The 27640-nt window shown below is 59.6% G+C and overlaps 11 protein-coding genes across 11 annotated transcripts in view; all 11 read right to left on the bottom strand.

Annotated features, from left to right (window-relative positions):
- Positions 1-506, bottom strand: part of LSCM1_02024 (uncharacterized protein) — a gene marked incomplete at both ends in the record, with an annotated part of 1272 nt that extends 766 nt beyond the window's left edge. The window contains one exon of the mRNA XM_067319619.1: positions 1-506. This exon is cut by the window's left edge and continues 766 nt beyond it. Coding sequence (XP_067176168.1) covers positions 1-506 — 506 coding nt within the window.
- Positions 507-1033: 527 nt separating this feature from the next.
- LSCM1_02023 (uncharacterized protein) lies at positions 1034-2362 on the bottom strand (the record flags this gene model as incomplete). Its single annotated transcript, XM_067319618.1, has 1 exon — positions 1034-2362. The coding sequence occupies one exon, from the start codon at positions 2360-2362 to the stop codon at positions 1034-1036; it is 1329 nt and encodes a 442-aa protein (XP_067176167.1).
- A 659-nt stretch (positions 2363-3021) lies between these two features.
- On the bottom strand, positions 3022-3873 carry LSCM1_02022 (uncharacterized protein; the record flags this gene model as incomplete). Its single annotated transcript, XM_067319617.1, has 1 exon — positions 3022-3873. One exon carries the CDS (start codon positions 3871-3873, stop codon positions 3022-3024), a length of 852 nt encoding a protein of 283 aa, XP_067176166.1.
- Positions 3874-5165: 1292 nt separating this feature from the next.
- On the bottom strand, positions 5166-5609 carry LSCM1_02021 (uncharacterized protein; the record flags this gene model as incomplete). The annotated part of the gene is made up of 1 exon (XM_067319616.1): positions 5166-5609. One exon carries the CDS (start codon positions 5607-5609, stop codon positions 5166-5168), a length of 444 nt encoding a protein of 147 aa, XP_067176165.1.
- Positions 5610-6324: 715 nt separating this feature from the next.
- LSCM1_02020 (uncharacterized protein) lies at positions 6325-6930 on the bottom strand (the record flags this gene model as incomplete). The annotated part of the gene is made up of 1 exon (XM_067319615.1): positions 6325-6930. One exon carries the CDS (start codon positions 6928-6930, stop codon positions 6325-6327), a length of 606 nt encoding a protein of 201 aa, XP_067176164.1.
- An 821-nt stretch (positions 6931-7751) lies between these two features.
- LSCM1_02019 (uncharacterized protein) lies at positions 7752-8105 on the bottom strand (the record flags this gene model as incomplete). Its single annotated transcript, XM_067319614.1, has 1 exon — positions 7752-8105. The coding sequence occupies one exon, from the start codon at positions 8103-8105 to the stop codon at positions 7752-7754; it is 354 nt and encodes a 117-aa protein (XP_067176163.1).
- A 626-nt stretch (positions 8106-8731) lies between these two features.
- LSCM1_02018 (uncharacterized protein) lies at positions 8732-12406 on the bottom strand (the record flags this gene model as incomplete). Its single annotated transcript, XM_067319613.1, has 1 exon — positions 8732-12406. The coding sequence occupies one exon, from the start codon at positions 12404-12406 to the stop codon at positions 8732-8734; it is 3675 nt and encodes a 1224-aa protein (XP_067176162.1).
- Positions 12407-13253: 847 nt separating this feature from the next.
- LSCM1_02017 (uncharacterized protein) lies at positions 13254-14957 on the bottom strand (the record flags this gene model as incomplete). The annotated part of the gene is made up of 1 exon (XM_067319612.1): positions 13254-14957. The coding sequence occupies one exon, from the start codon at positions 14955-14957 to the stop codon at positions 13254-13256; it is 1704 nt and encodes a 567-aa protein (XP_067176161.1).
- An 873-nt stretch (positions 14958-15830) lies between these two features.
- LSCM1_02016 (uncharacterized protein) lies at positions 15831-16490 on the bottom strand (the record flags this gene model as incomplete). Its single annotated transcript, XM_067319611.1, has 1 exon — positions 15831-16490. The coding sequence occupies one exon, from the start codon at positions 16488-16490 to the stop codon at positions 15831-15833; it is 660 nt and encodes a 219-aa protein (XP_067176160.1).
- Positions 16491-17159: 669 nt separating this feature from the next.
- Positions 17160-18470, bottom strand: LSCM1_02015 (uncharacterized protein; the record flags this gene model as incomplete). The annotated part of the gene is made up of 1 exon (XM_067319610.1): positions 17160-18470. The coding sequence occupies one exon, from the start codon at positions 18468-18470 to the stop codon at positions 17160-17162; it is 1311 nt and encodes a 436-aa protein (XP_067176159.1).
- Positions 18471-21707: 3237 nt separating this feature from the next.
- On the bottom strand, positions 21708-23519 carry LSCM1_02014 (uncharacterized protein; the record flags this gene model as incomplete). The annotated part of the gene is made up of 1 exon (XM_067319609.1): positions 21708-23519. One exon carries the CDS (start codon positions 23517-23519, stop codon positions 21708-21710), a length of 1812 nt encoding a protein of 603 aa, XP_067176158.1.
- Positions 23520-27640: the final 4121 nt, after the last annotated feature.

Here is a 27640-nt window from a genome sequence, read left to right as displayed (position 1 = left end):
ACCACCCCTTTCCAGTGCTTGCTGCCGTAGGTCCAGATGGGCTGGCTACCCTCAGCCATGATGTCGAACACACGCACCTGAGTGGCGTCCTCAAAGCCTCCGTAGCCACCAGCGATCCAGTGCTGATGTGTGGGGGCCTTGAACCAACACAGAGCATGGGCGTGGACGTGGTAGTCGCTGTCGTTTGCTGCGACGTACGAGGCGCGCAGCTCGGCGTCCTCTAGGTCCCATAGCTGTATGGGTCGACTGCGGCACGTCGTCGTGAAGGCAGCATTCGTGGGGCCGTTCTTGAAGGGGCACCACGCAATGTCGATGGCTGGGAAAGGAAGCCTCACTCGTGGCCCCGTCTTGGCATCCTCTGCGACCACCGAGGGAGAGTCGGTCGAGGCGGTGTAGGCCAAAGAAGGGACGTACCCCCTATCGCATGTAGCAAGGAGCTTGCTGCTGTTATCAGGGGCGCTATAGAGTCGGCGCACGTGGGTCTCCTCCTTATAAAACAGTGGCATTGCTACGGCGCTTGCATATGTGTGAGGAGGCGGAGGTGGAGGCGGAGGCGGTTCTCAGGCGTACACATTGTGGCAGCGTAGCGGCGCCCGGAAAAGAAGAGAGAGAAAAAAGAGAGCGAAACGGCGCGCAGGCATAGTGTCGGCACGGGCACAAAAATGGGCAACGGATACGAAATGGGGGTTGGCGACCCCGAGCAGTGAGCCACTTGCACCCCTAAAGAGTAGATGTGCGTGCGTGTGTGTGTGTGTTGTCTGCGCGCCGCGCACACACGCATCAAGACGTCTCATTTTGTGGTGAGTGTGTTGCCGGCCTCGACTGTAGCCCCACAGCGACGATGCGCCCCTCTCCTCCTTCGCCCTTACCCTAACAGCGCTTTAACCCAAAAGCCTTTTCATGCACGTGTGCGAGCGTGTTACTGGTGGGTCGGTGAGGCCGCGGTCCTCTGAGAGAGCTAGCAGACAGGAGTCAGCTCCATTACTTGTAGCCGCTGGCGTTCCGGGAGGTAAGCGGCTCAGCTGTCACAATTCTATGCCGTACGGCGCCGACTCGCAGCCGGAGACGCGGCTAAAGCAGCGCTTAGCTGCTGAAAAAGCTTCTGGTCGTCCGCCGTCTGCTGGCGGCTGTCCGCAAGTGAACACCTCGGCTCATCTTGCAGTCGCGCCACAACATCGCGCAGTATCAGCTGCAAGCTCATGCACTCCATCGCTACGCTGATATGAGCCTGCTGCAACGTATCACGCTCGTATCGCAGAAGCAAGTAGAGAGAGGCAGCACTCTGCACTCGACTCTTGAGCTCATCAACGTACATCCTACTTGTCTTAAGGCGGCTGTAATACGGTGACCACACCTGCTCTGCTGTCTCCTTCTCCGCCATGGCCTCAGTGAGCTGTGCTTCTGCCTCGTTTAGCCGCGACTTCAGCTGACGCACCTTTTCTTCCACAGCTGCATCCGATGAGGAGGGTGGTGCGCTCCCGCGAGCTTTCCCACTGTCTGCTCCCTCCGCCTCCGCCGCCCTACCTTCTCTCTGTTGCGGCTGCTTCAGAGCTTCCTCTGCAATGAGGTGCAGTACCGGGTGAATCCTGGGGTCTGGGGTGATCACCACTGTTGGCGCTTGGGTGAGCTCGTGCAGCGTAGAATGCCCTGGCTCGCTCAGGTGAGGCTCACTCACAGGAGCCGTGAGCGCAGAGACCTCCGCCGATACAGATGATGCCTCCTCACGAGGCTGTGTGGTGCCTCTGTGCTGCAGCCCACTCGCCTCTTCGGCAGCCCCGCTATTAGGCGCATACGCCTGGTCATTGCTGAATACGACAACATGAGGGGAGTCCGCCGCGGCGTGCCTCACTACGTAATTGGCCTCATAGGCGGAGTAGGCATCAGCGTACGCGCGCATGTCTGTCGCACGGATGTGCGCGAACGGCACAAGCCCAGCATTGGACGATGACGCCGCATGCTGCAACCCACTAGCCACCTGCCCCGCAGCATCCATGGCCGACGCCGAATCAGCCGTCTCATCACCCATGGAGGCGTACCCCAGCTTGCGCAGCCACCGATCTGAGTGACGCGCGAGTGCAGGAAGGACATGCGGTGTGCCGCAAAAGACGCTAACCATGGCCACCGACTCCAACTGCCCCACAACGCCATGATTTGGCCGCCGCATGAGGGAAGCCCTGCCGGATGATGGAGACGCATGAAGGGATTCGAGGAAGGCTCGAAGGGCCCGCTCTGTTTCGGCCGCGCTAGGGATCGAGCGGAGAAACGTGTAGAGGGTCATCGTGGTGTCGCAAAGGTCGGTGGAAACGGTCACGTTCTGCTTGCTAGTGGCCTTCAGGTGGAGCACCGGCAGGGATGCCATCATTCTATACCCATGCGAACCACCTCACACCAACAGGCAGGCGAGACAAAGAAAAAAAGGGAGGGGTGAGAGAAACGATGAGTGGCGGCGATTTTGGTATCCCTCTCTGTCGCTCGTGCAGTGGATGTCTGCACGTGTGGTGTTGCGCACACACGCAGCGAAGCGGTAAAGCGCTGCTCGGTTGTTGAGCCGTGAAGCTCTAAAAAGGCACGCTGCAAAAAGTCGCAGTCCTGCACACTGCGCGCACACGTCACGTCACGCGATAGGGAGGGAGGGAGGGGGGAGGGGCGAACGCCCTGGCGTGTATCGCATGCGGTAAAAGGGAATAAAGAGCTCATCCACAATGTGAGAGGGACGGGGAGAGAAAGGGAGAGAGAGGTCAGGGGTCAGGTAAGCGTGACAGCGCTTTAGAACTAGATCTGCCGATGCTCGGACTTACATCTCTAGACACACGCACGCGCATGCAGAGAATCTTCTTTACTTTGTTTTCTTCTCTGCGCAGTCTCAAGAGCGGTTACGATGCATGGGGAAGGGCCGAGAAGCCTCACCTGGCCGCGATCGAGCTCCCATGGAGCAGTATGGCATCCATGCGCACTGCATCTCACGTCTCGTGTCAGATGCGCACGCATAGACACCTCAGCAGTCAAATACACTGCGCACTATCAGAGAATGTTGCCCCCTGGAGCTTCGCCCTCGATAACCCCTGACCGATGCAGTGGGACTGCTGCACCGCGGGGAAGATGCTGCAACTCCTCCGACTCTGCGCGAGGGGCCAAGTAGAGGTCGATGTACTTCGTGAGAAACTGAACCCACGCGTCGCGCTCTGCAGGGCGCGACGCCGCGAGCACAATTTGCTCCCGGGCCCCGTTGGGTGTATAGTAGTCCACAGCGAAGTACGTCTTGCTCGCGTCCCTCGCCTCTGGACAGTCGCAAGGTAAAATGAGCGGCCAGCATACGGCAGCCTTCTTGAAGCGGCTGCCTCGGCTGTTGAACGTCTCGACCCAGAAGTCGACGTGTCCGAGTGGCCTGGAGGGGTGCTGGCGATACTCCGCTTCCGACGCATACCATGAAATTCCGGCGCTGCCCGACACGACGTAGTGCGGGATGAAGGAGCGACTGCCGCCGCCAAGCAGGCCACTGCTCCGCACCAAATGAAGCAGCGTGCCCTCCTTCTGTGTAGCAGCATTGGGGACGACACCGCGCGGTGGAGATACCGGCGGGAACGCCGCTGGCAGGCTCCTAGCTCGGTCTGATGAGTGGGAAGTGGAGGTGCCGATGGAAAGACGCGCTGCGGCGCCCGTCTCCCTGGCGACGCTGTCCTCTCTCTTGGGACTCGGCGGAGGTGTGCCCGGGACCGGTGGCCTCGCGGAAGACGGATGCTGAGCCTCGTTCGACACGCGCGTGGAGGTTTCGCGCGCTGCCCGACTCTTTTCCAGCTGCGCTGTGAGGAGGCAGCACTCCCCGTGGGCGGCGAGCAGTAGCTGCTCGACCCTTGCCTCGAGCACCGTCAACATGGGGCTGGCGACTTGACGCTGCGTATGGGGTGTGCCTCCTTCGAGAAGAAGAAGGCGGGAAGAAGGAGTGGAGATAGACTGAGCGGCAGACGGGCAGCCCATTTCGTTGGGCTCACAGGTGTTGCAGCACGGAGCGCAGCTTCAGAGTGCATCCGCTGGTGGCGGGGATAGAGAAGGCGATTGCGAAGAGCGCGCGCGCGCGAGAGAAAGAGAGAGAAAAAGAGTCGCCCAAGAGAGTAGGTGAGAACCGGAATGGAAAGGCCTCTGAGCACACCGGAGATCGGCCCCGCCACGCAGCTGCGGCGCGCGCCTAAATACGGCGAGGCCTCAGCATCGAGCGCCCACCTCCTATTCCAACTAAGGAGCAACAAGGCGAGTGCGCCCATCGCGCCCCTTTCTTACCACCTCCTCAGCCGTGCAAAGCTGACGGCAGCACCCCGTCGCATGAAGCTCGCGACAACGTATGGACAAAGATGTGAGCGAGAGCACGATCATCCGCGGCGCAGGTGGGCAGTGGATTTCCTCCTCCTTTGCAGCCACATGCACCGCCTCACCGCGCATAGGCGTGCGCGTTCTCGGGCGGCCCCTCCTCGTGTGTGCTTCGTCATTTTCGGTTGTTCTTTTAGGAGGAGGCGAAAAGGGCCGGAGACACCGTTGCGAATGCCTAAATCAATTCCTAATTACACCGCGCGCAGGGTATACGCTCCCCCCTCTCTCTAACCCTATCGCACCGTAGAAGACGAGTGTGGCCGGGATGGAGGGGGGGCAAGGGCCTCTGTGCACCAACCAATCTGAGCGCCCCAATGTCATATGTTTGTCGTGCGTCGAACTCTAAACGAGACCAACAGCGCTCCGACAAAAAAGTCACCGCAACGCGGAATGCGACGCCGAACAGACACAACTGAATAAACAAATAAAAGAGACGCAGCAAAATGCGGCGGAGACACCCCTGCGTGCGCTGCTACCCCTGAGATACCACCCAAGAGCTGCATCTCGGCTCGCGCTGTCCTTCTGCGTATCGTGACAACTAGCTGAGTGTCGACTGGCCTGCTGTCACTCGGCGGCCGCGGCAGCATTCAGGCGATCGTCGCGCGTACCTGCCCCGGCCCACGCTGGACGGACTAGATATAACCTCGAAAGCTGCCGCCCACGCAGAGAGTGGCGGTACGCTGCTTGCCTGCAAAGCGGCGCGTTTGAGAGCAGCAACAAGACATCAAGCGATGTTGGGGGTAAGCCGGAGAGCAGCTTGCGTATAGGTCCTCCTTTGTTTTACACGAGGCCCCCTCAGCCTTCTACATCTGCGTGACGTAGTTCTCCGTACCGGGGATCGACACGGTGCCCGCGTAGTGGTGCTTCGCCATAGCGCCGGGCTTGTACCAGGTATACCACTCCATCTCCTTCGCGTATCGCTCCTGCGCCCACTGCGGCACCGGGAGCCCGGGAAGATAGAGAGCACACTGAATGCACTGGTACCAGTCCATGTTGCCGAGCATCAACAGAGCCATGAGAGCGCTCGGGACGCTCATGACGAGGTTGCGTACCATGATGAGTCCAGCACGGTTGTCGAAGCGGCCGTACTGGATAAAGCTGGACCACATACGACCACCCCAGCCACCGCACATAGTGATGGGGTAGAAGTTGTTGTATGGAGCCATCCAGCTCACACGGTTCCAGTTGATGCCCATGAAGTCGCCCGCGAAGATGCGGGCGGGAAAAGAGGCCTTCGGCGGCGCCATTCGTGCTCTGTTGGAGAGGGGAAGTGGAAGAAGGTAGCGAAGGGGAAGAGGCCACTGCCGCGTGCGTCCGTTGGCCCCAAAGAGATGCATACGCGTGATTTAGCGGTAGTAACAGTGGCAAGAGAGTAGCCGTGATGGATAGGCGGCGGGAGAGTCCAGAGCGGAAAGGCAGCACGAAAAAGGGAAACGGCAAAACGAAAGAGCAAAGAGTAGCGGTTGTGATGCGCGTGGACGCCCCGTGTGCGGCAGAAGCAGGAAGACGAAGGAAGAAGGGGACGGAGGGCACAGAAGACATGCTCGACTCGTACGTCCATGGGGGTCGAAGCAATGAGGAAAAATGTTCACGCCTCAGAGGAGCCCGAGAAGCGCTGGCGAGAACAGCAAATTCAACGCTTGTATCGTATAGTCGCACTCGCCATCTCAGGGAGCGGCGAAATAGTTCTTTGTATATGTTTTTTTTGCTCGCATGGAGCGCACAGCAGTGCTCGTGAAGGGTCAACGAAGAGAACGCCTGGTCTTGCCACCTTGGCTCCGCCTTTGTGAGCGGGAAGGCAATCGATTCATGAAGGCAGATTCATGCGAAGAGCCACAGCGTTGCTCGCCCGCCACTTCGCGCGCTCCGCAGTAATCGGGGGAAGAGCGTGAGGGAGAAGCGCCATCAAACGCATAAACATGGAGGGCAGGGAAAAAAGAAAGAAAAAGAAGAGCATAAGCGTCAGCAAAACAGCGCACAGCCTATTCTCAGCAACGCTGCATCCATATCCTCGTCCTCTGTGGCCTTCATCTCGCGCAGAGCCTCCAACTCGCTGCGAAAGGGGGGGCGGCGTTCAGCGTCTTCTGCAATGGAGTCCACACCCCCACTGCAATCTTCATCAGACAGGTGCACGGCAGAGGTGTCGCCCACGCCCAAGCACGACTGCCGTGCTTCCCTTCGTACGTCTTCCAAAAGCCGCGCCATTTCCTGCGTGAAGGCGTCCTCCTCAATCTTGTACTGCCGAAGTACCGCACAGACGAGGAAACGGGTTGCGTCTCGCTGCACTGGTGTGCCGATTGCCCGAGAATTGGCCCTCGAGGTATCGAGCTCGGCTGTGGAAAGGTGAATCAGGCATCGCAGCAGCTCACGGTGCTTTTCGTCTATGGCACGCCGCAGCAACGCTTCTTTTTCGCTCGCCTCCTCCGCTTCTTCCTGCAGCTCCTCTAGCGCTAAATGGAGCATTCGTGTCTCACGCACCAGCTGCTGCCGCTGTGCCCTTACGTAGTGAAGGCGCCCTTGCCTAGCATGATCGGCGCGCTCGCTTCGGCCCAGCGAAGGCTCGCTCATCAGGCGCTCGGGCTTGGCCAAGAGAAAAGGAGGGTTACCACTGGTGTCTGATACTGCTACGTGTGCAGTGGCTGTGTGGGAATCGTGAGAAAGGCGATCGGCAAAAGAGGCGGCTGAGAAAGAGAGAGAGGCCGCATGTGTCGCTCTGCTGATGCACACACATACACACACTTAAGTCACTGGCAACAACTACTGAGAGTTCGATGCCTTTTTTTCCCGCCCATGCATGAGGGTGCGCGGCTGCCTCTCTCGCTCTACTCCCCTCCTACACAACGGCCAGCACTTCCGTTCGAGCAGAGCGACCATCAGTCGCCCAGTGGCGGTGCCGCGCGCGCGCGCTCGCGCTTGAGGAGTCAAAAAAAGCAAGGCAGCTTCTGAAAGCACGTGGTTACATCACTGCAACGCTTCACACACACATATATATATATATGTACACAAACCTGCAGTACATACAGAAGGGGAGAGGAGGGCTGAGCATGTACAGAGGCGCAAGCACTCCGAGAGGAGCAGTGAAAAAGCTAAGAGACGTGCACAATCCCGACAGCGCACATGTACGTGTGCAGCAGAAGGCGCTCCAACAACACCTAGAAAAGAAAAGCAATGAAGGGGGAGGGCCGAGACGAAAGGAGTCTGCCGTCAGTAGGGCAGGCATCCTCCTCAAGTAGAGCCACTTGCGAGTGCTCTGCGCACGTGCCCGCACACCGAGTCGCCAACGCGGAACGCCTGTCTCTCATAGAAGGAGAGAAGCGGGGGGGGCAGAACGGAGGAGTGAAGAGCACACACAGCCGCGCGTGTTGCCCACCAGCGGCACCTGGTACGCACTACCCCACTCCTCGGCCTGGCTGGTTCACAGAGAAAATATCCGTGATGTCGTCCGCCTCATCCTCGTAGAAGACGGCGCCGGCCTGTGTGCGGTTGCGACGGCGGTTGATCCTTTTTAAGATTGTGTTGCCGACGTCAGCAAAGAGGCTCGAGGCGGCCGCAATGGGAGCGTGCAGTGACGCTGTCGATTCGCCCACCGCATGGGCGGAGATGCAGAGTGAGACGTAATACGACGCCATCACGATCACACACAGCAGGGTGAAATGGAAGCCGGACAGGAGCTGCTGCATCGAGTCCTCGGCGGCCACCGGTGCTGCACCACCTGCAGCCGTGTGTGCAGGCAGCGTCGGCATGGCAAGTACTAATCAACTTTGCAGCCGCGTGTGTTCGAGGGAGCGGGAATATAGGCGACGATGAGAGTGCGAGTGTTGCGCGTGCCTCGGCGCTCGCACAATGTGCGTGCCTTTGCGTGTGCAGTTGCTTAGCAGCGCAGGCTGCCACAGACTGAGCAGCCGTCACGTCCGAGTCGTGAAGCGTAACGAGAGGGGGGACAAAAAATGAGGAAGGGGGTACGCATACACACAGCATGCATCCGAGTAAAGAATGTTGAGCTGCCCAGACAGAGGAGCTTTGTGCCCGCGTCACTGCATAGTCAGCACACAGATCCAAATTTATTGCGCAGGGCGACGACGTGGTGCCGGAGGGGGGAGGTGGAGGAAGATCCTCCAGCCACAGAGGCGAGGTCGAGATTGCCCTCGCAGCGCCATGACTTCATACGTGGTCCCCTGCCGCCGGTCTTTCGATGGGGGCACACACATGGCTCCCACCCCACGGGCAACTGGGCGCGCGCCTGCGTGGGAATCGCTTGTCTTTAAAGAGAGGTGGTGTGAGAGAAAGAACGACATGACACGTCAATGGAAGGAGACGCAGAAGAGGCAAGGTGGTTGCGTCTCCGCGCATAAACTACCCTTCCCTCCCGTCAAGTTGAGCTCTCGGTGCGGCGTCGGCGCCACTCATGGTAGTTGGCGTCGCGCAGCCAGTCCGCTCGTCTGTCCTCCACCTCCGTGCCAGATGCGGCAGCGCGCTTCCAGCCAGCGTGCGGGGGCGCCATTTCTCGAGTCTGGAAAACCTGCGCTGGACGCACGGCCTCGTACTCATCCTCTCTGAGCTCGAGTACCCCGTCCGAGCATGGCACACTCTCGGCACCGCTACCGTCGTCGGTACGAGCCTTCGGCTCCGAGTCACTGAAGCTCTTCATGGACGGCTTCCACCCGAGTCCAACGAAGCCACTGGCACTGCAGGTGCGCCGAAGCACATACAGCAGCGCGTCTCGCAGGGCAACTCGCCACTCCTCCAGCGCAGCAAGATGCTTAGCTCTTTCCGGGATATCTGGGGGTGCATCGAGGCGCACAGTGAAGTCGATGAGGGGCGAGGCGGAGTCGCGTGGTATGGGGTGGCGCACGTACACAACCTCCGCCACAACCCCAGCCGCCTCCACCTCTGCCAACACAGCAGGGTGAAGACCAGTAGAAGGCAGCGCCTCCACGCTCTCTGTTGCCTGAAGAGTCGAGATGGTGTGGGAAGCGGGCAACAGCGAGTCAGCAGCCACCCCCACCCACACATAGAATCGGTGAGACAGCTTCGCGGGGGACGGGGCGGAGAGCAGATAATGACGCTCGGCGGCCTCCTCCACGGCTGCAAGGAAAGCGTGCGTCTCGCTCTCCACGTCAGAAGCGCCAACTTCGACACTGAGCCGCTCTCTCGGTGGAGCCGCCAGCTGCTTCCGACGCGATCGCAACTGCCTGCGCAGGGTGCGAGACTGAACTTGCTTGAGCAGCAGCAGCTCACAGAGAGCCTTAGCCGAGCAGGTCAAGCGCGGCAGCCATGTGCGTAGCGCCGCTAAAACGTCAACGTGGCACGTTGCGCTACTGACGTGGCAGCCGGCAGGTAGAGCTGGCACAGCAGCAGCAGCAGCAATGTAAGAGTGTGAGGCCGGCGCCACGGGCAACATGGGGACAAATCCCACCGGTACCCCCGCGTGAAGGATCTTCGTGGCTGCGCCAGCAGCTTGTCCTCGCCCCGCGGCATCGCCCTGCTCAACGTCCTTTACAAACTGGAGGGCAGCCGGTGTCACTGCCGAGACGATGTGGCTGTCGGGGTGTGTCCACCAGCAGCAAGACAGCGGTGGCGAGCCTGCTGCCTCCCTGACACTTTCTCTACGCTCATGCTCCCGGGACTGCGCGGCGGAAGTCACGCGCAAGCACACCACAAAGCCACCGTCGTTACCCGCCCTCATGGGCTCCGTTCGCCACGCTGCCTGGGCAACGGAAGTGCGGAGCTCTTCGCTGTACTGCTCGGCCTCCTGCCCAGCAGAGCCGTCCTTGATAGCCACCCATGTGCTGAGACCCGGTCGACCCTCACTGCACAGCAATCGCAGCACAGAGATGGCCTCTGGGGATGTCACGCACGCTTCAATGGCAGGCGAGTTCAGTGGGACGCACTCCACACTCAATGTTTGCCTCACATGCCCAGCAGCAGCCGGCGCATCGCTAACCACCGCCGCCGCCGCCTCGGCCCTGGACGACACTTGCGATCGCTGCAGCTTCCCTTGCTCACCCTCCATACGGATGCGCTGCAAGACAGCGCACACAACGGCCTCGTTCTCGATTACGTTGGCACTCTGGGTAGCGTAGATGACCCAACCACAGCCGCCTACCCTCACAGCGTGTATGGCCGCGTACAGCTGCTTTTGCAGCTTCACGAAATTGGCGCTTGCTCGCTGGCATCGCTCGACGAAGTTGTTCGGCGGTGCCTCTGAGCTGAAGCGGGAAGCAGCGCGGCGAGACCGAGGCAGCGCGTCCTCTCCAAAAGGAGTGAGATCGGCCTCCCCGTCGACTGCCTCCGCTTCGCTTCCGGCGAGCCAGCAGCGAGGGCGAACACCATCTAGCGATGTTGCAGGCATGCAGAGCACAACCCTGCTGAGAAGGTGCGAAGCTGCCAGGGCTGTGCGGCTGCCCGTAGAGGGGCCGTGGGGAGGTGTCCACAGCCGTCCCCTCCTGCTCGGCGAAGAGGGCTGGAGGTACACCACACTCGGGTACCGATCCATCACCGCCACAGCGGACTCCTCACACAGGAGCGTCGAGAGGCGGGCGTGGCCACCCTGCGGCCTCGAGCCCCTGCGACACCCGTTCATGTGGTAGTGGGAGGTGGACGTGGTGCTTTTGGACGATTCATCCTCAACGGCAATCACAACCCGCGCCAAGCGCTCCACCGCGGTTGGCTCCGCCTGCGCTGCTCTGAACAAATACTGCGCAATCTCTGTGTGGTACGAGCAAGCCGCCTCGTCCCGGTCGTTCGCTTGGCAGAGCACCACTTCGTAGGGCTGCGTTACGTTATCGTCCACGACACTAGCGGCAGCTGCCAGCCACACGCTCAGGACTGACACGGCAACGGATACGTCGTCGATATGGAGTACAGTGTTGCTCGCAACGTGGCGCTGCAGCCAGTACATATGAGCGAGGCTTGGCGGCTGCGCTCGCGGGCTGGGGAGCGAAGCGGCCACGGAAATGGAAGACGCAGCGGCATCGTCGATCGCTGCAGCTGGCTCTTGTGTCGCCTTCGAAAGAGACGCAGACTGACCTGCGATCGGCAAGTGGGGAGAATCTGCTTCGCCGTCGGGTGGTGCGTCTAGCATCATCGCGTCAAGTGCGTCGGCGCCGGCGATAAAGTCGGCCGGTGGAGGGCTGGAGGGCAGAACTGCTTGATCACCAGAGAGGCGCGGTATTTCTTTCAGAAACGGCACGGATGGCGCACACCCGTCATCGATGGCCTGAGCAGCAGCATCGCCGTGAGTCATCAGCGGTCGAGACCGCGACGCTGCGGCGGAGAAGCGAGCATGAAGCGGTGCACCAAACGCCTGGGTTGGTGGGAGGGGAAGAGCAAAGATGCACGGGTCGAAGAACGTTGGCGTAAAGACAGGCAGCGGGCAAGGCGTGCCTGCGAAGACCGTCGCGTTGCCGCTCACGATACTGCCATCGACGTTGGTGAGGACTGTCTTGTGCACCTCCAGCTGATCCCGCACTGTGAGCCGCGCCAGCGGCAGGACGCTGTTTATGAGGAACAGAGGCCGTGAAGGTCGTAGCATGGCGTCCACGAACGCATATTTTTCTGACTTGTCGATGATGCCCTGCTCCACGTAGAAGTCGCCGAAGAACTCGCGCTGCACGTCGCGTATTTCGCGACGGCGCTCCTCATCCGATTGGGGGGCCGGCGGCATCTGCCTCCCGTCCAATTCCTCATCCGCGGTCACCGCCATCTCCCCAAAGAAGCGCTGCGCCAGGGTCAATGTGGACTCGCGCATCTCCGCCGCCTCGTCCATCCCCTCCTCCGCCAGATAACTCTCTGCCGCCTCGTCCGTAGCGAAGGCGATCGGCCCCGATGCCGCATCCCTGTCTCGACTGCAGGGATCTGCAACTAGTTGAACGGGAGTTGCCTCCCGCCATGCGCCACGCAGCAGCTCCCTCTTCTCTTCGTTCGACAAGTGCTTCATGTTGCCCCACCCACGCCGCACGTTGGGGGTGGATAGCCCTCGGAGGCTGCGTGGCAGTTGCTGCTTGGCACGGTGGCGGGCCATTCGCCGAGTGAAAGCGAGCATGGCCCGCTGGTGGCAACGGTCCCGGCAGACTAAGCGCGCACACGGGTATGCTGCTCGCCCGTTCGCGCGCGGATGTGTGGCGACGCAGATGGCACGACCCCTCACCCTCGCCACACGGAAGCTAAGCAGGTGGCAGCCGCGCCCAGGTACACAGAAAGGGAGAAAAAAAGCGAAGGGGTGTGGCAAAGAAGCAGAGACGACATGGGAAGAGGAGGAAGAGGGGGAGACTCAGCGATGTGTACAGCGGCCGGCCAACAAGGCGCGAAACCGTGAAGGGACCGAGGTGCCGCAGAGCTGGAGAAGCAGCAGCGACGGCAGGGGCATCACTCCTCCCTCACGCCTTCCCTGCTAGCGCAGGAGGGGTGGACTCCAGTCTCTCGCGCGCTCCTCTGAAAACGCTTCGCCACACGGGATGGGCCGAGCAAACAGCTCTGCTTCCTGGGCCGGGGCAATGCAGAAACGCATTGACGGTCAGCGCCCTCGATGATACCATAAAAGCTGCTCGAGTTCTGTGTCCGGTACTCACTGTTGCGCGCTTGGCTGCTCGGGCTTCGCAGAGACAACGCCGCCGCGACGGCAGTAAGGGGAGCCGTTGATGAGGAACGTGGTCACCTCGCTAGCTCCCTCGCACTCGTTGGATCGCACGTGCACAGAACGGCAGGGCCAGCATGAGCCCGGCATATTATAGCCTGTTGCTTGCCCACTTTGCCAGCTGCAGGCGTAGCGCATCTACAGTGTGCCATGCTGTGTCCACCCTGTGGGGCTCTCAGTGCGCTTCCCAGGTAAGAAAAAAGGGGAAAGGGGAGAAGGGGGGACGGGGGCGTGAGCGTGAGCAAATCGCGTGGCATCAGCCCCCTCTACGCCTTTCGTCAGATGCGCGCGCCATGCCAGCACAGGCGCAGACACACGCGAGTGCTTGCGCATCCCACAGCGGATCGTGCCACTGCGGCGACAACAAGAGCTCCGCCGCTGTCGCGTCTGAGTTTGCAGCCTTCTCCAGCGCCGTCATCAGCGATGGCGGCTTCTTGGGAGACGAGGCAAAGCCAGCAGCCGTAAAGAGAGGGTGCCGAGTCGCATCCACTACTACTGCCTCCAAGGGAGATTGCAGCAAATCTGATGGGGATGGTGCTACATGCGCAGATGCTGATGCAGAGATCTGCACAATAGTCACCGCATCAGGGAGCTGCCTCGGCCTGCAGAGGCGACAGCCTCCCTCAATCAATCTCTCTGAGAGGTGCCCGGTTCGAGGTGCCGCGCTGAGCGCCAGCCTCAGGGTGCGGTGAAGGACAGCAGCGTCGCTGCTGCCGTACACGTACACCTTTGCACGAGAGCCCTGCGCCGCGCCGTCGCTGCCGCTACTGTGGCTTTGAGGCGAAAGCTCGAGATCGCGCCACATATGGAGCATCTGCTTCGCCAGATCCTCCATGGTCAGACTCTCCTTAAAGTCAAGAGGCAAAGGCCGCCGGGTCGGCGCAGATGCTGCCTCGAGGCAATCGAAGCCGGCCGATGCGCCGCCAGTCGAGAGTCTAGCACGACGCCGCGTATCCACATAAACACCGTCACGGTGAGCGTTGCGCACTTCGAGCAAGTGAGCCTCCACACAGGTGGCGCAGTCCTCGAGCCACCTGTACCATGCCGCAGCGCTCTCAAAGCTGCGGCGCAAGACGGCCTGCAGGAGTCGTGGGTGGTAATGAGATAGGCATGCCAGCGGCTTGTAGCCCTGCCTGCCTTTGCTGTAAGCACGCAAGCCAGAAATGTGCATTGAGGCTTCAATGAAGTCGCGTGACTCCGCCGGAGCAGCATAAAGCAACTCGAGCGCCTCGCGGCTGAACCGGCGTACGTTCGGTATCCCGAAAGGGTCCAGCCCCTTGAAGAACCGTGCCATGCCCAGCCGTATTTGTAACTCGCCCATCGCCACCTGTTCAGCATCTGCAGTGGAGCTGACGGCCGAGAGTGTAGACGTCTTCCCGCTTTCGAGGTCAAGGAAGTCACTCCCCACATCCACGCTCTCCGCAGCAGCGTGGGTAGGATGGCTTGCTGATTCGTCGCAACGGAGGCCCGCAGATGTTGGCGGGCCCTTTTCTTCTCGTGACGCCCTCTTCTGTTGCTCACGGAGAGCTTGGCGAAGCGAGGCGAATGCCTCCATGGCACTGCGAGCCTCCATCTCGAGCGGGGCGCGTAGCTCTTCCAGGGCTGCGCCTTGCACGAGAGCCTGCTGAATTTTCGGCCGAAGAAGGTATCCGCACGGAAGCGGCTCCGACACCCGCATCACCTCCCTCGGGTCCAACTCGAGCACCGTGGGGGCGCTCCCAAGGTCGGTGAGTACCGAGGGCGGCAGCTCAACTCCGCTGCCATCTGGACTGCCCCTTCGGACAACGACCTCTGTGGCGCGGGGCTGGCGCGGCGACCGCACCCCTACCCGCGCGAATGGTACCAAGGCCAGCGATCGCACGTACGATTTACCGTTGAACTTGAGGTACTCGAGATCAAGGGCATAGCTGCGTGGCGGTGGCATCATGGCACGGGAAAGGAAGTTGAGCGCCGTGTGCATGCATGGAAGTGGCAGCACCACGGGGAGCGGTGACGGCAAAACGATGCCCCTTCCTTTCACCCCTCTATGGTGCTGCGCCACTCTCTATATATATGTATATGCATATACATATATATATATATATATGTGCGTGTGCGTGTGGTGTCCTCGATGAGCGAGCAGGTCAGGAAGGAGAAGTTCCTCGCCGAGAGGGTGAGAGAATGGGAGAGGAATAGAGAAGTGGCGGCAAACAAACGCATACACACCCATCAGAAAAGGCTCCAGCAGCGTGCGAGGTGGTCTCTTGGCCACACACACACACACGCACCGTCACATTCTGTGTCTCTCCCTTTGTTTTCCTCTGGTGAAACCTTCACGGTCATTTTTCTTTGGGGTGGGGAGGAGATGCCTCGTCTGTGTCTTCTGACGCAGAGAACCCAAGAAGGCCATGCCCGCCCCTTGCCGGTCTTCGTACTTCTCACCTCCCTCTCCTGGACTGCGATGTGTGCGCGTGTGTGCTCTGTTTCGAGATGACGTTCCGCTGCGGTCGCAACACCTTTACGGCCCCCTCTTCGCAGCAAGAGGGAGGCAGTCGCGACTGTCTACTGACACCACTACCTGTGAGGTGGTGCAGAGCACTAGACGTTGCACCCAGAAAAAAAAGGGGACGCAGTTCAAAACGCTCTAGTACATGTGGGCTGCTCTGCACATATGGTTTCTCCCCCTCATCTCCACCCAAGCGCCGTAAGGCTCGCCACGATACGTCCGAAGCCATCACGCGGCTCTAATGCAGCACACAAACAGTTGAGCGGAGCTGCCCAATGAGTATGCACACACACACACAAACGCACGGCCACATATGGGCGCGTACAGAGAGCACCACCTCTACCTCGGTCAATTCACTGGCTCCTGCACGATGGCGATAAGGAAGTCATGGCTGCAGCGGATGACGATCTCATGCAGAAGTGTGCGGACGCGAATGAGCTCTGCGGTACTCTCCTTGATAGGCAGTGAAGGTGTGGCGGCGGTTTTCTTGCTCGCCTCCTCTTTGGCACAGGACTCAGCGACAGCACCCTGAGACTTGACAGGTGCGAACAAACGTGCCGCCTGCCGTGCAAGATCGGCGGCCATGACTGCGTAGGACTGGGCCAGAGACCGGTCGAGGCACTGGAAGCTGTCGCGTATCGGCTCCCCCTCGGACGTGCACACCACCACACCCAACACGCCCTTCGTGTAGGTGAGGTGCTCAATCACGCCCTCGATCTGCTCCGCAGACATGACGTGGGCAGGCGCTTGTGGCGCACCGGGTGGGAAAAAGAGCGACACGGCAGAGGCTATTGCAAGGGCTGGCAAGGGTATCACCCGTAGGAGACGCAGGGCACAAATAGAGCGCAACGACGAGGAGGAAAGGGTGGCACAGCTCGAGACGGAGAACCCGACGGTGGGAGTGGTGGCGCTGAGCACTCGAGCAGAAAGCGCGGCGGATGCCCCCTCTTCGCGGCGGCACCACTTCAGAGGGAAAGATGGGCGGAAGGGGAGGGGCCCGGCGCACATGTGTGGGAGCCAAGTGAGGTAAAGCAGAGTACCGCACGATCGGGAGAAGACACAGAGAATGTGAGCAGGAGACATAAAGAAGACACTCAATCGTGCTCGCGCCTTCCCAAGATCGTCGAAGGGGGACTACTAATGATGATGGCAGCCATTCACCATCATGGGCGCGTCACTTCGACCGCACGAAGCGGCCCCTCGGCCCCGCTGTCACGTCAAGCGATTGAGAGCACGGCGAGCAAAGCAGGGCAACGCTCCGCAACTTGACAAACGCAGCCCCCCCCTCCTGTTTCTCTTTCTCTCCCTCCCTCCCCCACCCGCCCTGTCTCACTCTGACGCACATCTGGCGAACTCGCAACGCCTTTTCAGAGCGCAATTGTAGGCGTACCCGAAAGTGTGGTCCACCGTATGGCGTGCCGTGTGTCAATAAAATGGGCCGTGTATGGGATGTGTGTACAGCAGACGAAAAGAAGAAGCAGAAACACATGAGCCCGCGTCGCCGCGTAGTCAGGGGTGACGGGGCTGGGCGAGGAGAGCGACAGTCGACGAGAATGGAAAGCGGCGCCAAGAGCTGCACAGAAATTTGGCAATGTTCTTCCGTGCCTCTCATGCTCTGGGTGCCGACCACTGCCCCCTCCCCCCCACAGCCCTTTTCTTCCCATTCACTCTGCAGCGTCACCCTAACGTGCGTGCTTGCAGATGTTGTGCAAGAAGCAAGAGCGGCACATCGTCGTCCACCGACGCAGCAGTGCAGTCCGATACACAACGATTAGGTGGTTGTCTGGCTGGTGACCTTTGCCTCTGCGGCGGCGCGAAGGCGCAGAATAGGGGTGGCGATTCAGCGAGGGAGGACGGCACAGCGCCGCAGCTGCCACTACCACTGCGCCTCTCTGCCCATTGCATGCGCGCCATTCCCTTCGAGCGGAGGGGTGCGCCACGCTGCGGTGCCGTAAGCACCGCAGCAACAGCACGTGAGTGAGAGATGTGATTCTTACCGCACGACTGTGCGGCGACCAGAGGCTCGTCGTCATCACCGTTGCTGCGGCCGGCGGGCGTACTGCCACCCCTCCCTGCGATACTCTCGGCAGCGCGCTGAAGCGCCTGAGCGTAATAGTGAAGCGGATGGCGCACAAAATCAGGCGATCTACCACGCAACGGGACGTGCAAAGGTACCGCTTGTCCTCGATGAAACTTTCGAGGTCCATCATCTCCTGCTTCCTCCACCCTTGCTTGCGCTGTCGGTCGAAGTGAGGCGGCGGCAGCAGCCCTCGGCCTCTTGGCAGGGGTGCGTGGAGCGGCCGGCATCGGGGTCATCGAGCTTTGAAGATCGTGGAGCGAATTCGCAAAGAAGAGGAAAAAGTACTGCATCCATTTCTTGAGAGACGCCGCAAGACGCTGTCGCACCGTCCCCGCTATGATCAGCGAGGGGGGCAGGCCTGATTCCCGAGCGGCCCAGGTGCCATGGCACTGGTCCAGGTCAGATGTGATGAGTCGCAGCAGCACGGCGCACACGCACTTAACTTGCAGCGTGGCATAGGTCTCCGGTGTGCTGCCCACGGCCATCCTTGCCGGCTCTGAGTCCTGTACAAGAGGGCGCAGCGCCACAGAAAGCACCGTTAGCGCTGCCGTAGCAGTAGTGTCCCGCACGCGCCACTGCTCGGTCCACGGTTGCCCCGCGGCCGTGGAACCCCGTTGAGATACCGACGGGACAGCATTTGGGGGCGCGGCGTTACTTCCACCACCCCCGCTGTTGGGCGTCGCCAGCTGCTTCGAGGAGGCCGCTTGCACACTGTCTTCTAGGAGGAGCTCGCGGCGAAGGTGCGCGGAGACGTTTGAGGGGAGCCAGCGGAGCAACTCTTCGCTCAGCTGAGCAACCGCGTCACTCCTCACGCAAGGAAATATGGTGTGGCCATGCAGCGCAGCATCGCCCGTCGAGTAGGTGTGCACAGCTTTGATGAACGGAAGGAGAGTGTCTGCTGAGAACATCGCTAATAGCAACTGCTGTGTACTCTCGTGTATGTGTGTGTGTGTGCTGTGGGGGGGGGGGGGGCATATGCCGCCCGGTGCGAACAGCAACCGAAACCGAGAAGTCAATGCGCTAGCAGGTGATGCTGTCAACTCAGGTCGACAGAAAAAGGTCTGTGTACTGCCCCCAGAAGACTGGGGAAAAAAGCGAGAGAGAGAGACTATCGTACCGTAACTTTGCAGTTCAAGAAGAAGCGCAGACATCTGTGCTGCGCCGCTGAAATATCAGCGGCCTGTCCGTGCAATGCGCGCAGTTTCTTAGCCGCGTGTCACACGACGGAGGTACGCCCCGAGTGAATGAGCGGGTGTGTTGCACCCGCCCCACGGCCCCGTTTGCCAGAGTGTCTCACCAGCCCCTATACTGCCAGTCCGCCTCCGCGCAACTCACTTTCGCGCGCGTCATCGCCTCCACATCAGCGCACCCACTCTCCATTTCGGCTTGACAAGGCGAAAGGAAGAAGCCGTGGCACGGCTGCCGTACATGTGGCGACCTCTCCAGAGGGCGGGAGGGGTTCCCACGAAAGAGTTTCCACGCCCACACACACACACACAGACAGAGAGAGAAAGAGACAACAAAGAGGGAAAAAAAAAGCGACCTGTCAGCGGTGAGAGGTGAGAACAGATACAAAGAAGCAAGAGAGAAAAAAAGAGAGGCAGGCACATGCACGGGGTGTGTGCTGGTCTACATAGGCGGGGTTGCGCTGCGGGCATGCGGGGGGAGGGAGGGAGGGCAGCACAAACAGAAACGCGGGCCCTCTCTTGAGGTGGGGAGAAAGGGAGGCGGATACAGACTAATATGAAATGAGCGGCCCCTCCCCCTACCGGAAAAGGGGGAGGCTGTCCTTTCCGAGTGGGGTGAAGGTGCCGAGATAAAGAGCAGAGGAAGGGAGGTGGATGGCTACCAAGATGGATATAGCACCACCAAGGTGCCAATATTTTTCTCAGTCTGGCGTTTGTATTGCCGCCACGCAGAGGTGCTGCGTTGGTGCCATGGAGACTATGTAGAAAGGCGACGCACGCGGGAGCCACAGAAAAAAAGGGAGGGAAGGTGCGTGTGTGTGTGTGTGCTACGACGGATACATCCGCAAAGAAAACGAAAGTCATGGCAAAGCCCCCAAAATAAGGAATGGATGGCAGAGGGGGGAGGGGGGAGGTGAGGTGTGAAGCGCGCTTGTTTCCCACCGCCCACTGGAACGAGCAGGGGTACCAGAGGCATCCTCCTCTCCCTCTCACGCGCGCACACAAACGCGGACGCAATCAGTGACAGACGATAACGGCAAAGATAGCACGATAGAGAGAGGAGCACTGGGGGTAGGGGAGAGAAGCCGAGACGGCGATGGCGTGCATCTGTCAGCCGTGAAGAGATGCCTCGCAGACGAGTACTCGACGCCATGCCGGAGTGTCAATGGCCCTCTCCGTATGGCAAAATCAAAGCGGTCGGGCATCCCTCAGCGGGAGATGCGCGTGACGAAGTGAGAAAAAATGAACCAACAGCGGCGGGACGCGTCTCCTTCACCCCCTCCCCGTCCCAACCTCAGCCATCCACCCCGACAAAGCGAAAGCGACGCTCCATATAGCTGTACGTAAGCTGACTGCTCCGTTTTTTTTCTGCCGGTCGCATCCCCGGTGCGCGTGCGATAAATGCATTGACAGTAATGGGGGGGGCAGTGGCCTCGGCAGAAGGGGAGAGAAGGTGAATAGAACTATGTATACGACATGCGCACTGCATCCTTCGCTTTTCGTTTGCCTCTGGACAATCTGCGACGCTGATGGCAGTTCTGCTCCCAAAACGTTTCTGCAGGATGTCTCCCCCCCTCTTTCTCTCTCCCGCCTCTCCCTTTCCCCTCCTTGGAAAAAAAAAGAGGGACAGAGGCGGAGGCGGAGAGGCATGCTCGCACGTTGAAAACAGAGGAAGAGTGGCCATGGGCACAACAACAACAGAGAAAAAAAAGGAAAGCGCACAGGGAAAAGAGGCTGCGGCCAACCCATCGAAAGGAGGCGAAAAGACGTTCAGAAGAAGCGCTTCTTTCGAAGCAGAGAGAAAAGGAAATGCGGTTCAGAAAAAAGGGGAGGGAGGAGGGGGCAAGCCTGCATTGCGACGCGAGTCGAGTGAGAAAGAGGCAAAGGATGGGGTATCGTTGACTTCACACGTAGACAACGTGAAAAAAAGAGAGAGTGAGAGAGCGAAACGTACCCAGCCGCCCCTCTTACACGTCCACACGTGTTTGCTGTTTCCTTCGACATCAGATGGCTCCACCAAGAATAGCGAAGCTGCGCGCAGAGTCACACTTCACCTGCCCTTGCTGCACAGCAACTGTACCAACGAGCTGGACGATCCGACATCAATTGGCGCTCCTCAGCAGCAGCGCATCTCAACAACAGCAGAACAATCGTCGGCACCTGTGCACATATGTGGTGCGTCAGCGATACAATGCGCAGCGATCGAGGACAGGTCGGATCGTGGCCCCATGTCCCCACAGCACAGCAGCTGCGGCCTGCCTGCCGGCACCCCTCCCCCCCTCAGCGGTATCCGAGGGCAGGCCGCAGGCGCTTGGCTTCCTCACCGGGAGCGGCAACGACACTTCGATGGCACGCTGAGGTGGCCCACACCCTTGGGGACAGGGGTGAGTAGGAAAGGGAGGGAGAGGGGAAGAGGGAGTGTATGAGAGACAAGATGAATCAAAGATATCCCATGAGCAAAGGAAGCCCTGCAGCTGACCCATGAGGCAGTCGGTGCTGCACGGGTATCTGTACACATATACACACACATATATATACATATATATACATATATATGTATGCATATATATGTATATACGCTGCGTGTATGGAGAGGCGGAGAAACAGGAAGGCACAGAAGACATCAACGCGGCCCAACAAGGAGGTGTGACAAGCGAGAGGAAAAAAGAGCCACCGACACGTTGGCAGCCGCAAGAAGAGCCCAACCCCCTATCGATATGCACAGGAGAGCAGAGAGAGCAACCGAGGGGGGCGGAGGGGGAACGTGCCGCTTTGTCGAGAGGCACGCACGCGCGCACGCATCGCATACGTACACGGCGGTAGAGCAGCGCAGCCGCAGAGAGAGGTACGCGATGAAGATGAGATGTACGCACACCTTTCGTTGGGCGATACCGCACGGGCTGGTTTCCGCCGTCATACAAGGCGCATTCAGGCACACGAAAAGCTTCCAGGAAGAGCCTACAGCTTGAACCGCTGCGCAGCCACGATGTTGCCGTTGAAGGAGGCACTGCTCACCAAAGAAGAGGCAAAGGCGCTGGAAGACTGCATGAGCATGGCGTTCGTCGGCATCTGGACTCCAAGTTGCGAGCCCGCCGACCCGCTCGTGAACGGGCTGTATTCCACACTCAGTGGCGCCGGCGAGGGCTGCCCAGAGGGCCCAGTGTAGTCACTGGCGTCGATGGCCTGAAGAGGGATCAGCTGCTGCGGCTCTGGGCTCCACGCGTACAGCACATCCTCATAGCGGACGAGCGCACTGGGCTGTTGCAGTGAGGCGGTCAGGATCAGTGGTGTCAGGTTGGAGGCGGCGGATTGCTGTTGGCGCGTCTGCTGTTGCAACGGCTGCTGCAGCAACTGAGGAGGGGGTGCGGTAAAGGCGGTTGCCTCAGCGGCAGCGGTGTAACGCATGGGCATGCACCATGGCTGAGGCGGGCCTCCTGTAGTCCTCTGCTGTGATTGTGAAGAGAAAGCGGCGGCCTGGTGCGTGAGGTGCATCGTATGCGCTACTGGGGCGCGCGTTTGACGCGCCAAATCCACAGCCGCTACCGACTGAGGTGTCGACACTGCCAACATCGGCTTGCTCAGCACTACAGGGTGAATAAAGTGGCATAGAGCTCCCAAAGCGCACTTCTCCCGCTCGAAGTGCTTGCAGACGCGCAGCGGCGAAGAGCCTGATAAGCGCAGCGCCTCCTGCCCACCCACAGTCCCGTACACCATCTCCGAGGAGAGCTTGTGTGTCGCGTTGCGCGACACGGCGCCATGAACGCCACCTTCACGTTTCACAAAGACGGCGTAGCCGCTCGGCAGCCGCGGGTAGGCCGCCTCTGCCAGCGAGGCGACTGGCGTCGACCAGTGCACCTGAAAGGAGTGCACCGCAGACCTCGCATTCTCTTCTGTGGCGTTGGCCGAGACAGCGCGCTGCACGAGACGCAGCTTTTCTGGATCGCAGTGAATGAAATCGCACTCTGACCCGTGATGGCACGTCGCCCCACTGCAGAACGTCTTGCATAGACAGAAAGAAAAGAGGAGCTTGTCACGATTTTGGCAGCGGTAGTTGTGGCTGCCGAATGTGTTCCTGATGTACTCGGCGGGGATCGATAGCATGATGCGCTTGTCAGGCGTGAGGACGTTAAAGTTCCTCTTGGGAAGACCAGTGCCCATCTTTGCGAAGGCATTAAAAACGGCGGTAGAGTGGCGACCGGTATGCCGCTTTGCCGAGTCCCTCGCAGCGGACTCTTTGTCGGGCGACAAGCTAGGCGATAAGCTAGGCGATAAGCTAGGCGACGCGGCATGATTGGGATTGGGGCCGGCCCACCTGCAGACGTTGCCGTGGCCATTGCGTCTTATATGCGTGCTTGACGAGTAGGCGTGGTCCCGGCAGGCACCTTCGGAGGCGGGGCTGGCCTTTGCAAAGTTCCTGGGCAGCGTCTGCTCCGCCAGCGCTTCAGCGTCGCTGCTGCGCAACAGCGAGCTCTCGGCCAAGAGGCCTCCATCCATCCCTTCAGTTGTGTCGGCGGTGTAAAGAGAGACAGAGAGCTCTGGCATGGGCACCTCGGTGATTGTGGGGTCCGCCACATCGTACCTTGTCGAAAGCAGCTTCAGCAGTGCTTTGACATCCGCCTCTTCGGGGGCCAAAACGTTGACAGCTGTGCCGTTGCACCCTAACGAGTTCTCCTCAGAGTACGGCCACAGCCGACTAGACGCGCGGGAGGTGCAGTGGTCGGCAGCGACGCTCGCGTCACCGCTCCACATATTACGGAGGTCAGAGAGCATATTGGCCCCGCAAAGAAGATGCTTCGTAAAGCCCTTTATCGATGTTGCCCAAACAGCTGCCGAAGGTTGCCGCTCTTGTTGTTCTTTCTTCGCTGAAAGCGCTCGCGTTGGATGCAGAGAAAGAGAGGGAGAGAGAGCCACTGGCAAATTCGCGTTGCGGCAATGCTCGCCTAACGTGAGCGCCCGCAGTTTGTGGGGAAAGAGGGAACAAAAATATATAGAACAACAGAAAGCCGGTACCGGCGAAAGTGGTACACTCAGAGGAGGCGGGTGGGGGACCGAGGGGGAGGGAGGAAGGGAGAGGAGGAGTGAAACACGCGCACACAGAGAGAGAGATAAATATGTATAGATGTATAACGCAAAAAATCAACAGAGGGGAGCACAGTCGTGCAGGCGCGGTGAGCAGAGGTAAAAAGAGAGGCACACACGCACACATACACACACACCAGGACACAAGGCGACGGCGCACCAGCAGAGAGCGGCTGTGTATGTGTAAGGATTGGTACAAACAGCGGAAGAGGCGGAAGAAAAGCCCATACGAAGGCACATGGCACTCGTGGGCGCGTGTGGCGCTGACGGGAATCGACGTAAACTTGAAGGCAGCGGGACGGATATGCACCTGTCGCTAGAGGTGGCGGTGGCCACGCGACGAGGGAGGGGGCAAGTATGTGGCAAGGGAGGGGAGCGGCAAAGAGAAGTCGGTCGCCGAGCGATGGACTAGGCAAGCCCGAGGAGGTGAGGCACCGGTGAGCAGGGAGGGCGCACGCTGTCAAACGCGCCCAAGCACACAGAACTAGAACAGAGCACGCAGACACAAGAAGACTTTGGCACTGCTAAGTGGTGAACGAGGAAAAGAAACGATTGCACCACACCGCACCGCTCTCTCTCCCACTTTGCGTCGTCTGTTGCTGCTTCAGCACCTCTTCGCCACTCGCGTCGCTGAGAGCGAAAAATCGCTCTCAATGTACACCGCACGCGCGCACTCGCAAAGAGAGAGAGAGAGAAGCGTGGTTCGCTAGATATGCGCACGTTTCTTTTAATAGCATGTACGTATACATGTATATATATATATGTACATGCATACGTGTGTCCTCGCAATCCTCGAGAAACCTGTGGTAGCGGCAGGAGGGCACTGGAGGAGGAGGGGTCGTCAAGGATAGCAGGACGAGAAGTGAGTATGCGAAGAGGAAAATAAAAAATGAGTGTAGGGTACGGACAGCAACAGAGAATGGCAGAAGCCCTTGACAGGGAGTTGACATGCACGTGCGCGCAATTACAGCGAGGAATAAAACGAGACAGAGAGACAAAGAGAGAGTCAAGAAGAAGGTCACCTGGCGGTGAGGAGGCGGCGGAGGAGCAGCAGCGATTGTCACAGAGGATATATGAATAGAGAGGCCAATTTAGGTGCTTATGCAGAGAGGAAGTCCGTCTGGAGTATGGGGTACTTGATGGGTGCGCGCTATCGGAAGGATGGGCGGGTGCCACACAATCGAACGCACTCGAAGGACAGGGCGTACAGGCACGGGAGAGGCAAAGAGGAAGAGAGAGAGAGGGCAAATCAGCCGTGTGGACATACAAAATTGTATCGGGACGTCCGGGCACCGCTCCCCCCTCTCTCTCTCCCTCTGTGAGGTTTGTGAGAGGCAGAAGAAAAGCGCCTCCCTGCGCGCCGCGCGGCGAGGAGAAGTGAGCGGTGCCCGGAAGGAAGAGGGAGGGATACTGGAGGTGTTTGTGTGGGGGGAGGGGGGCACAGGGACAAAAAGTGAGGGAGACGAGAAGAGGCGTATGGAAAACAAAAAAGGGAAGAAGAGGGTGATGTGTTCACACGTGTGAAGCGCTGACAAAGACGGTGGTGGTCACGATAGTGAAGGGGGTGGGGGTAAGAGGGAGGAAAGCGACGGTGGTGAAAGAGGAACGGCTCGTGAAGTACCGGCAGATGGGCAATACATACACAAGTGAGAAAGAGAGAGAGCGGAAGGGGCTGAGAGCAAAATATAGACCGACAGAGCAATGCCGCGAAGAAGTCAGGGAAGGGGCACAGAATTTCTGTCGTGGTTGTCGTTTTTCCGTTTTCTTTTTTTTCCACGAGAGAGCAGAGGCACCGCCCACCCACGCACGCACACCACCTCGGCAGATTTCGGTCGTGTGTCAGCCGTGAGGAAACTGCAGGTCGGGGAGAGGGTAAAGTGAGTGACAGAGGGAGGAGAGGAGGGGGAAGGGGGGAGGGGCTGGCTGTTCTCGCTAGCTCACGGGTGTCCAAGTTGGCCTCGTGGAAGGAACAAGCGAAGAGCGCGCGAGGTGGAGAGGGCGGGAAGGCCTGATCCTGCGAATCGAGCCACTCGCATGTACACGCGATGCCGCGCCTCCACACTCGGTACGGAGCACACAATGGGGGCAAATGTGGTGTGCACGGGGGGGGGGGCGAAAAGAAAAAAGGGGGTGGAGCGGCACCTCAAACGAAGCAATAAAGGGCGAGAAGGGAGGGCCTCGAGGCCGCGAAGTGCCCCCCCTATGGACGGAGCAATGGCCGCTATAAGACGACAAGCGTCACTTCCTGTCGCAGTCAATGGGTGAAGCGAAAGAGACGCTGCAGATCGTAACGGAGGAGGTTCTCTGGCTGTCGACGGCTCCCAGTCTCTTCTCGATATCCTCAGCTGTCTGTTTACGCTTCCCTTTGAAGCCGAGGCGATACACCGCATGCGGTGACACTCGCTTCTTCGCTTTATCCCTCTCACAGCCTGCGCAGTTCAGTGCTACCGCGTATGGGCGCCTCTTTGTGTGTGTGTGTGTGAGCAGAGGTAGCGGCAGGGAGCAAAATTACCGCGGTGTGAAAGAGCGAGCAGAAGTGTGGAGGTGCTGAAAAGTGGATAGATGGTGATCGCCTAGCCATGAAGCGCCGCGGCAAGAACTGATGAAGTAAGGGAGAGAGAGAGAGACAGCACGCGCGTAGGCGGGACACAGGAGTAGCGCACAGAAGGAGTGCGCAGGTCAGTTCGTCCCCTGGCCACTACTCGTTTCCCGCTACAACCAAAGAAGCGCTGTGCTCATCTATCTCTTGGCGCACTGTCGCGACCCCGCAACGAGTGAACGCCCATTTGCGTGAGATCCGCACAAGGAGCGAAGGGAAAAAAGGGAGAAAGAAATGGAGGTGAGTGCCAACGAACCGTCGGCACGCACCCTACCCCCACCCCATCAGCTCAGTCTGTTGGCTCAGTTTTTGGCTGCATTCGCGGTGCGAGCTCCACTCGTGCGTCGCTGCTGATTTCGCTCCTCTGTGCGCATAGTGGAGCAACCGTTTCCCATCGAGCGGAGAGGGATGGGGGGATGGCGCGCACCGCGTCACTCAGCTCTAGCCCAGAGGTGAGGAGCGCAAAACAGCGAGACGATACGCGCACACACGTTCCGAGATGCTCGCATATATATATATAGTTGAAAATGCAAGTGAAGGTCAGAGAAGGCGCTACTGAGAAGCTGTGAGCGCTGCGAATTGGCGTTGCGGCATAGAAGAGAGCAGTGAGTAAACACAAGGAAGAAAAAAAAATGAAGGACAGGAAGGTGTGAAGCGGTGCATGGGCTCACTGGAAACCGGCACACGGCGTCTCTCCTCTCAGAGCGCAACGAGAGAGGGAGGCAAGGAGAGCCGACCAGACGCAGAAGCTGTCAACAGCGCCCTCCCCTCTTCCCCTCTCCCTCCCTTTCCTACTCACCCCTGTCCCCAAGGGTGTGGGCCACCTCAGCGTGCCATCGAAGTGTCGTTGCCGCTCCCGGTGAGGAAGCCAAGCGCCTGCGGCCTGCCCTCGGATACCGCTGAGGGGGGGAGGGGTGCCGGCAGGCAGGCCGCAGCTGCTGTGCTGTGGGGACATGGGGCCACGATCCGACCTGTCCTCGATCGCTGCGCATTGTATCGCTGACGCACCACATATGTGCACAGGCACAAGGAAAAGCGAGACAACGGGCGTCGGGGGCAAACTTGATCATCCGTACGCGTCATGTTTGTCATGATTGCAGTGGTGCGCGTGCCTGGGCGGAGAAAGAAGGAGGACAGATTCGAAAATGTCTTTCGGCGATCTACATCGAAAGGGGAAGCTCCCTTTGGTCGCCATTACTGCGTCATGCCCCTT

The sequence above is a fragment of the Leishmania martiniquensis genome, chromosome 32 (assembly GCF_017916325.1).
Source record: "Leishmania martiniquensis isolate LSCM1 chromosome 32, whole genome shotgun sequence".
Taxonomy (NCBI): domain Eukaryota; phylum Euglenozoa; class Kinetoplastea; order Trypanosomatida; family Trypanosomatidae; genus Leishmania; species Leishmania martiniquensis.
This window is presented reverse-complemented; position numbering and strand designations above follow the sequence as displayed.